Here is a 10,497-nt window from a genome sequence, read left to right on the forward strand (position 1 = left end):
GCACTTAACCATATTTGCTCTGGATAAGAGTGTATACTAAAATGTTCAGATTTTACATGAATTTATATTTGTGCCAAATTTGGTGCTTTTATCACAATTGTTCCACATTTTTCAGTTTAGAACCTTGATGAGAAGAGTCAGGGCCATGCATATGGGTGGCATATGCTTGAACCAAAAAAAATGGCACCACGAAAATCAAATGTCCTGCAACAGTGGTCGCAGACCAGTTGAGAAATTACAAAAAAAGGGGAAAGCAGCATCTTACAGTAAAGTAAATAAATTATGCACTTATTGAAACACAATTCCAGTCAAAAAAGAAGATTGATTGTAAGAAATGCTGTAGCCTACCATTAGGCTACTATATCCAACCCAACTCCAAATGTTGCCTGTTATTACAGCCATAAAGGTGATGCATTTTCAAAACTCAAGATAGGCTACAGAAATAAACTTATTTTTACACATGCATTTGGAGTTGAAAGTCATTCATGTTAGTAGCCAATATGAATTAGGTAAAGGCCTACATCATGTCGTATCTCTGGAATCCGGAGCAAGCTAAATCATACAACCATACACCCTATACTTGTAGCAGAGGTTGCAGGATCGGGTGGAAAGCATGTTCTGTCTGCACGGCGCCATCACGTTGGAGGGCAGCCTGCGCGCCAAGTGCTCGTTGCACACAAATGTATCATAATACATTCGCCAGAATGAATATTATCCATAATGTTAAAGACAGTGCGATGTTAAAGCTGTTTATCTTTAGACACGTAGCCAGCAGCCACCCAAATGCCACCCAAAAGCCTATCTGAGATATGAAAATGATCAATGAAATCGTCAGGTAGCCTATTGTTTTGGCAATCATGAGTCAGTAGTCGATTGATAAAATGTATTTTAGTAGATGGATGATAAACGTAGGCCTAATCTGTATTTGGACAGGCAAAACTGGAGGACAGGAAACAAGTTATTTCTGATCACTGATCTTGGATAAACATGCCAGCCTTTGCGCGCCAATGCTGATAACTGGTCATTGACATTGAGGTTTGAGGTTTGAGTCAGTTAGGAAGACGTTAGGCAAAATACATATTTTCTGGTCATATTGTGTCTAAAAAAATACGTCTTAAACGGGTCATATTTTGGTCATATGATGTCGTGACCAGAATGTCGTGTGCTCGTTGGGTTATAAGGACCGTCATTGGAACATCCTTTCCCCTGCATAGGGCTTCCATCAAATATGTTGTTGGAGAGGAGGCCATTCCCCAAACTCTTTCAATAAACTTTGATATTGAAATTTAGTCTCTGTTGTTCATTTAGATTCAAATAACCAACTCAATCATCCAGCTTTGATTATTTCAATTAGCTGTGTAGTGCTAGGGCAAAAAACAAAACCTGAACCCAGGGGTGACCTGGGACCGAGTTGGGGAAACCCTAATGAACAAAAGCCATAATTAATGTAGGCCTAATAAATAACTGTATTTGTAAATTGCAAATGTGAAGACAAAGATCTATGGGAAAGCTGCATTTGGTTGATTAAAGCTACCTGGAACTGGTAACAAACAAAAAAAATGGTATAGGCCCCGCCACTGTTTTGGTGTATGGGTATTGGGCTGGGAAAATGTATCCTCTCAAATTCATAGACAGCGCACTAGATGCAAGGACTGACAGTGTATGAGAGCCACATGATAGTTTTAATCAGAAGCTATGCATTGTTTGTTGAATTGTTACTTGTTCACAAGTAAGTTATAAAACCGTATATTGTGTGTTATTATAGGGTAGGAGGAGGACAGAGCTCGAGTGAAGTATAAATTGTTGAAGAGTAAATGGGCAGGCCTATATATACCGCATAAATAATGGCCATTGAACAGATTTGGAACTGTTAGAACTTATAGTAAAACATTTTTTTTTGTCAGAGGGACTATGTTCATTAAAAGATGTTGAAGCTATGTGTTCCAGAAGAAAATGTTTGTTCCAGGTAAGGGGAAGGATATTTTTTTTTTACTTGGACTATACTACATATTGGCTAAAATGTAAGCCTAGCTGTAGCTTGTCTATGACGACTTCACCAAGAGGAATATAGATTCCAAGGAGTATTTGAAGGCAGAATACCGTAATACTGTGAAGTGCTGGAGACTGTACAGTACACATGCCTTATCCTCACAATAAATGTTTCAAATATGACCACATGGTGGCACTATATACACAAATGCGGTAATCTCCATTCACAATAAGTATAGTTATATTCCATGCCATTGTAGCCTGTCTTTTGACCAAGAGTCCCGGGTTTTATGGCACAGGTGGGCCAAGTTGCGCCCGCACGCACACACACACCGTTTCTTAGTAATCGGATCAATCGGCAGAATTATAACCTCGGGTAGGTCTAGTATGCGCAATTCCACTATTCTTGCATGATATCAGGATTTGGGTGTCACTAGTCAAGATGATCAATTCCTATTGGTCAATCAAAAAATCTCCATGAATTAAAATAATATGCCTGCAATTTGGCAAGAGGACACATGCACCTCAAATATTACTTTTAAACAGTAGGCTACAATATGTTTTAGCTAATCAAACCATTGGCCTCTTTCCCCATTCTAATAACTTGATCAAACTTATCCCAGCCATGTTTGAAAAACATCGGATCATAGGCCTACAAACAGGAGATAAAGATAGTTTGTGCAACCCAAAATAGATGAGGCAATATTGATTAAAAAATAACATTTTATTGAAATAAACGAAGATGTTGGATACCACACATTCCACATTCAATGAACTTATAACGATTCCAAATGCCTCGAGGTGAAAATCCAGAGGAAAACTTCAATAATAATTTATTAAACTGTTATACCGGGCATATAAAAGTGTATAGGCCTACACTAGAAAACGGAATATACATAACATTTACAACAAACACCTACAGGCCTAATAGCCTACCTGTAACAAAGAAGCATGATACATTTTCTTTGAAATTGACTCAATTATTTGGGGAAGAACAGGTCTATCTCCATAGGCCTACGTGTCACCCTCCGGACAGCAGAAGACATGAATGTCCCCAATTCATGGCCAATGTTCCCACCTAACGGGACACTGTAAATGCATATTTGAATAGCATGAACATCTGAACACAATTCAGCAGATTGACATGTTTATTTAGCCAAAAAACGTATTTCGTTGATAAGCTCTAAAATATCTTAGCACATGTCAAAACAACAAGCTGTCTGTTACACTAACTGGCTATTTTATTTTATGAATGACAACTGAAAAACAGGCGTTCAAGCGCTCGAGTCCAACATTTCTACTCAAATGAGGGCGCAAGTGACATTTCTGGTTGTCTGGCAAAGGAGAACTGGGGGTAGCACGCTTGGGAAGTCGAGCCACCGCCGGGGCTCAAAGACTGGGTCATGCCACCACAGGGGCATCCGTTATGTGGCATCACGACGGACGCATGTCGGTGGTAAGCACTGTAGGTGGCGTGGAACTGATGGTTGTGGTAGTAGGTTACAGGGGAGCTGGCGTATCCATTTGGGGACACTGAGTGCACTTGTCCGTTGATGGGCTGCGACTGGGGGTAGCTGTATGAGGTGGCCTGAGGTGAGTTTGGCTGGGAGAGGGTCCAGGGGTTACTGACAAAAGGCGCCTGTACATAGACTGGTTTCTGTTGCAGGTAGAAGTGCTCCGGATAGTCCACGCAGGTGGTCCCCGCTATGTAAGGAACGGTGGCAGGTCTGTAGGGTCTCCTCACCCTTCTTCGGCGTCTGTAGTTCCCTTTCTCAAACATGTTCTCAAATGCAGGATCCAAAGTCCAGAAATTCCCTTTTCGGTCACCTCCGCCCTCCCTGGGTACTTTGAGAAAGCACTCGTTGAGACTGAGGTTGTGCCGAATGCTGTTCTGCCACCCCTTCTTATTTTTCTCGTAGTAGGGGAATTTTGAGATGATGAACTGATAAATTCCGCTCAGGGTCAACCTCTTTTCCCGGCTCTCCTTGATGGCCATGGCAATGAGGGCGACGTAAGAGTATGGGGGCTTCTCCGTTTGACCCACTCTGGCCTTGTCAGTCTCGTCCACACCCTCCGCTGCGCTGTCTGCGCTGTCTGCGGAGCCTTTGCTCTTGGCCATGCCGGAGGACGAGTCGGTTAGATCCAATATGTCCAATTGCTGCTCACCGTGAAAATCCTCTTTGTCCATCTTATCATGTAGTTTAAATCTTCCTCGGTTTAGGAGCTGCAGTGTCCAACCACACGGGAAAAGTTTTTGCTAATAGTGTTCACAGGTGAGACGCGCATTCCGCTACTGTTTTAAAACCCTCCCATGGGGATGTCTGCGCTGGCTGGGACACCCTTTCATATTGCCGCTTTTCCCACACTGTTGCTGGGTTCTTTAGGGTCAACACTTATTTGTTTAGGTTGAAAATGAGGTCGCAGACATGTTGTCTGTCTGTTTATCGATATTCGTGAAGTTTTACAGTACCATTAAGCCCTTTGAAACGCATAGAACAAGGTGAACTATAGATTGTGTGAGTGCGTTCAACTGATGTGTCAAGCGATGTTTGTAAGCATGGATGAGTGATCTGACTTTGCTCTTACTGCAAGCTATTATATGAACTATTTGACCTATAGACTACCAACCGGCTACATCATCCATGTAAATTATGTTAATCCTTCTATAATGTCATTTATATAGGTCAATGACATACATACGAATAGTTCATTAACATTTCACATCATACATTTCGTTTTTGCTTTTCAGCTTTTGTCACCAATTTAATTAGAAAGATAAGACATTTAAAAATACATGTTTTAAGCACAATTAAAACAAACTTTATAGCTATATAATATTATGTCAACACGAAATATGACAAGAATATTTTCAGTAAATGGATTGAAAGACAGATTAGGCCTAATGGCCTGACACTGTAGTGTTGCAACATGGAAATTCCCTTTTTTCCCCACACAGTGCATTCTACAGTTCATCATGAATAGCACACACACATTTTGAAACACACACTGACTTATGCCCACAGGCAGGCAGGCAGGCAGGCACGCGCACACACACACACACACACACACACACACACACACACACACACACACACACACACACACACACACACACACACACACACACACACACACACACGCCTCTACCTGTATTATATTTCTGTATTGATTCATACATAGACGTTTCTATTCCATCCAGACCGGTAAGTAGAGGTATTTTCTGGACTATTTCATGGCAGAACATTGTAAAACCATAGGTGACGTGATACCATATCTGCTCACATGCTGGGGGGAAAAGGAGAGTAGGGGGGCAGGTATAGGGTCACGGATCGAGGATGGGCCCGAAACCATGCCTGACCCACCTCTGACCTTTTCCCATTGGGGTGAACTAATCTGGCAGCGTGTGCCATGGTAAGGCCTCTGTTTAACAAATGGTCATTGACGATAGCCCAGACTTCATTAGACACAACAGTCCACTGCCATCTGTCTCCCTCTCTTTGATGTCCACCTCTTTGTGTTTGTATTTATTATGGATCCCCATTCAGCTACTCTTCCTGGGGTCCAGCAAAATTAAGGCAGTTATACATTTTAAATAACAGATTTCACAACATATTAAGTGTGTCCCCTCAAGCCTCTACTCTACTACCACTTATCTGTAACACAAATCCATGAGTACGTGTGTGTGTGTGTGTGTGTGTGTGTGTGTGTGTGTGTGTGTATAGTGCGTATGTTATCGTGTGTTTGTATGCATGTGTCTATGTTTGTGTTGCTTCACAGTCCCCGCTGTTCCATAAGGTGTATTTTTATCTGATTTAAATATAATTGTACTGCTGTATGAATTTCTTGATGTGGAATAGAGTTCCATGTAGTCATGGCTCTATGTAGTACTGTGTGCATCCCATAGTCTGTTCTGGACTTGGGGACTGTGAAGAGACCTCTGGTGCCATGTGTTGTGGGGTATCCATGGGTGTCCGAGCTGTGTGCCAGTAGTTCAAACAGACAGCTCGGTGCATTCAACCTCTCACAAATACAAGTAGTAACGGGGCCCATGCCCACCTCTCTGACGGGTCCCTTGTCTACGAGCTCTTTGGTTTCTTCCTGGTTCACACACACCCTTTTATATGGTGACCAATTGTGGTTACCACTATGTGAAATCAATTAGGAATAATGAGTAGTCCTTATGTATGGTTATCATGTATCATACATGTCATTTAGGGGTTTATACTTACAAACACACATTTGATTTCTGTAGTTCTCAAAATCCATACATAGTAGACAAACCAGTTTAACATCTGTAGGTTTACCAAACGGTTAAGTGATCAACCATTAAGCTCAGTTGGATTAAGTAATGGGCAAATGTATTTAAACAAATGAGAAGAGAATCATATGAAAAGTATTGTGAGCATTGCATTGTGAAAGGCAATTGCTTTATATGAAAGGTATTTTTGTATAGATGAAACACAGATTAGGTTTGGTGAAAAAAATGGCTGTGTGATTGTGTATATCAATTGAAAATGTGCTTAAAGTTTTGAAAAAACAGCCTTTTTGATGATTTGCTTTGAGTTTTGTACTAAGAGTTTCCACATACTTGTGAAAATAGCACCAAAGCGATAAAAATAACTATCATTCGAATAGGCCTTGATCTAAAATTACCATCCAACTTAAGTTAGAAATGAAATTGTCATTGACAGTAATTCTTTAAATGTGAGGTTTGTGAATAAATGCTTCTATAATAGGCTAATGCCCTCGGTGGTGGAGAGACACGGAGGCGAAGTGCTGAGTAATACAACATGGCCAGGCATAGACACCATAGACATCGTAGACACCGTAATCACTGCTACCTGTAGAAATAGAATGGCCAGAACAAACATTCCCATTCAAGTCGATGTCCCGTGATGGGTGGACCTTCAGCCATATTGAGTGTACCTACAGTCAAGTTGCTGTGGTGTGAAGGGCTTACTCGTTCTAGTCATTTTATTTTTATGCCACCACCCACATACAGTGAGGCATGACCAGCGGACCTGTGGGAGACAGGTGATAATGATCACCTGCTCTCAGGAGACAGACTGTCTCCCCTGAGTGACTGATAGGGAAACAGACAGATCTCTGAGTGAACTAGCTCACTGTGTAAAGGCACCTGTGTGACGGTTGTTTTCAGCTCAAACTAGCTGACTAAAGCCATTGTAGCAGGATGACCATTTGAACAGTTGATACAGATGTAATAGCTAGTGGCACATTGATACATTTAATAACTTACCCAAACTGAAGAAAGTTTTCCAGTATCTCAAAAATATGTAGGCTACCTCATAATTCTACTGGGTGACATCTATTTGCTTAACAGAAGGAAGTGAAATAAGGTACAATTCTGTAAAATCACCCATGCCCTCAGACTGCAATCTCCACATTCTGACATTCTATCAGAGATAATGTTATTAAAGGGAGATCAGAAAGTCTCCCTGTGCTAGATTTACTGACTGATGTCATGAGAGCAAAGCAAGGCGCCAGATAAAATACAATATCTCTACAGAACAACCATGCAGCAGCCTAAGCCATTTGAGACCAAACAAGAATGCAGCACAGGATAGTGCCAAAACCAAAAGAAAGACCAAGCGTAGTGCATGTAACATGATTTGGATGTACAAATACTCCTATTCTCTTATATGTAAACAAAGAGTTGTGTAAAGGATATTTGTTGTGTGTTTACTAGGGCTATCTTTATTAATACTCTACATGGAACTGTCCCTCCAAATTGGTTGTTTTTCCATGATAATTCTGAGGAGATCTATTAATTACATTTCCACCGTAGGCAACGCCGTCTCCCATCCTAGATTCTCGGGCCAATTAAGCACCTTTCACAGCCCAGCTTGAAAGGATTATCAGATCAAACGTTTGTATTTGATCCTCTCCAGTTTGTTACATTTGAGGAGAGACAGTTCCAGTTGTAGAGAATGTACATTGTAACAATGTTGCTATAGTTCAGTAGTTGTGAAGGTCTTTGCCTGTGGGATTGTGGGAATTGCATCACATAGCATTTTTTTTTTAAAAGAACACATTTCATTCTGGAGAAAACAATTCATACATAACTTTTCTGCTAAAAGTTTAATCCAAAACTAAAACAAACAATAATAATTAAAAAAATAGCACTGCTGGTATATAGAGTCAGATCTGGGGCCATAGGTATCAAGCATCTCAGATTAGTTGAGATGATCTAGGATCAGTTTGACCTTTTAGATCATAATGAACAAGATCACATGGACGGGGGGGGGGACCAGATTCTAGATCAGCATTTCTACTCTGATACACTTTATGAATATGGGCTCAGGTGTTCACGGATTCTTAAGATGCATGGAATAGTTGTGAGACAGAGGGTGAACGCCTTTAAAGATGTAGGAATCTGAAGGGGTAATGGATCACAAAGGTGCTTGGTACAGTAGCAACCTCTACAACCTGCATTGGCTATCTGTATGCTGGATGGCATTATGTACATTACATTATAACAAACGCACAAACTAGCACAGCAGTGCCATTTCTATTTGTAATATGATCCAGTGAGCATAAAAATATTTGCCATTCATTACAATATATTTATGAATATAGTTTTAATTGGGGGGGATTTCATAACATTTTTACATTCTGACATTTTTTTTTTAAATTTTATTTCACCTTTATTTAACCAGGTAGGCTAGTTGAGAACAAGTTCTCATTTGCAACTGCGACCTGGCCAAGATAAAGCATAGCAGTGTGAGCAGACAACAAAGAGTTACACATGGAGTAAACAATTAACAAGTCAATAACACAGTAGAAACCAAAGGGGGAGTCTATATACAATGTGTGCAAAAGGCATGAGGAGGTAGGCAAATAATAAAAATTTTGCAGATTAACACTGGAGTGATGAATGATCAGATGGTCATGTACAGGTAGAGATATTGGTGTGCAAAAGAGCAGAAAAGTAAATAAATAAAAACAGTATGGGGATGAGGTAGGTGAGAAAGGGTGGGCTATTTACCAATAGACTATGTACAGCTGCAGCGATCGGTTAGCCGCTCAGATAGCTGATGTTTGAAGTTGGTGAGGGAGATAAAAGTCTCCAACTTCAGCGATTTTTGCAATTCGTTCCAGTCACAGGCAGCAGAGTACTGGAACGAAAGGCGGCCGAATGAGGTGTTGGCTTTAGGGATGATCAGTGAGATACACCTGCTGGAGCGCGTGCTACGGATGGGTGTTGCCATCGTGACCAGTGAGCTGAGATAAGGCGGAGCTTTACCTAGCATGGACTTGTAGATGACCTGGAGCCAGTGGGTCTGGCGACGAATATGTAGCGAGGGCCAGCCGAATAGAGCATACAAGTCGCAGTGGTGGGTGGTATAAGGTGCTTTAGTGACGAAACGGATGGCACTGTGATAGACTGCATCCAGTTTGCTGAGTAGAGTGTTGGAAGCCATTTTGTAGATGACATCGCCGAAGTCGAGGATCGGTAGGATAGTCAGTTTTACTAGGGTAAGCTTGGCGGCGTGAGTGAAGGAGGCTTTGTTGCGGAATAGAAAGCCGACTCTTGATTTGATTTTCGATTGGAGATGTTTGATATGAGTCTGGAAGGAGAGTTTGCAGTCTAGCCAGACACCTAGGTACTTATAGACGTCCACATATTCTAGGTCGGAACCATCCAGGGTGGTGATGCTAGTCGGGCATGCGGGTGCAGGCAGCGACCGTTTGAAAAGCATGCATTTGGTTTTACTAGCGTTTAAGAGCAGTTGGAGGCCACGGAAGGAGTGTTGTATGGCATTGAAGCTTGTTTGGAGGTTAGATAGCACAGTGTCCAAAGACGGGCCGAAGGTATATAGAATGGTGTCGTCTGCGTAGAGGTGGATCAGGGAATCGCCCGCAGCAAGAGCAACATCATTGATATACACAGAGAAAAGAGTCGGCCCGAGAATTGAACCCTGTGGCACCCCCATAGAGACTGCCAGAGGACCAGACAGCATGCCCTCCGATTTGACGCACTGAACTCTGTCTGCAAAGTAATTGGTGAACCAGGCAAGGCAGTCATCCGAAAAACCGAGGCTCCTGAGTCTGCCGATAAGAATATGGTGATTGACAGAGTCGAAAGCCTTGGCAAGGTCGATGAAGACGGCTGCACAGTACTGTCTTTTATCGATGGCGGTTATGATATCGTTGAGTACCTTGAGTGTGGCTGAGGTGCACCCGTGACCGGCTCGGAAACCAGATTGCACAGCGGAGAAGGTGCGGTGGGATTCGAGATGGTCAGTGACCTGTTTGTTGACTTGGCTTTCGAAGACCTTAGATAGGCAGGGCAGGATGGATATAGGTCTGTAACAGTTTGGGTCCAGGGTGTCTCCCCCTTTGAAGAGGGGGATGACTGCGGCAGCTTTCCAATCCTTGGGGATCTCAGACGATATGAAAGAGAGGTTGAACAGGCTGGTAATAGGGGTTGCGACAATGGTGGCAGATAGTTTCAGAAATAGAGGGTCCAGATTGTCAAGCCCAGCT

The 10,497-nt window shown here is 42.1% G+C and overlaps 1 protein-coding gene across 1 annotated transcript; it reads right to left on the reverse strand.

The window, feature by feature from the left end:
• Nucleotides 1–2,694: 2,694 nt before the first annotated feature.
• On the reverse strand, nucleotides 2,695–4,518 carry foxl2l (forkhead box L2-like). The gene has a single exon (XM_020460082.2). It carries the CDS (start codon nucleotides 4,175–4,177, stop codon nucleotides 3,287–3,289), a length of 891 nt encoding a protein of 296 aa, XP_020315671.1. The 5' UTR covers nucleotides 4,178–4,518; the 3' UTR covers nucleotides 2,695–3,286.
• Between the last annotated feature and the right edge of the window lie 5,979 nt (nucleotides 4,519–10,497).

This window comes from Oncorhynchus kisutch, linkage group LG24 (assembly GCF_002021735.2).
Source record: "Oncorhynchus kisutch isolate 150728-3 linkage group LG24, Okis_V2, whole genome shotgun sequence".
NCBI lineage: Eukaryota > Metazoa > Chordata > Actinopteri > Salmoniformes > Salmonidae > Oncorhynchus > Oncorhynchus kisutch.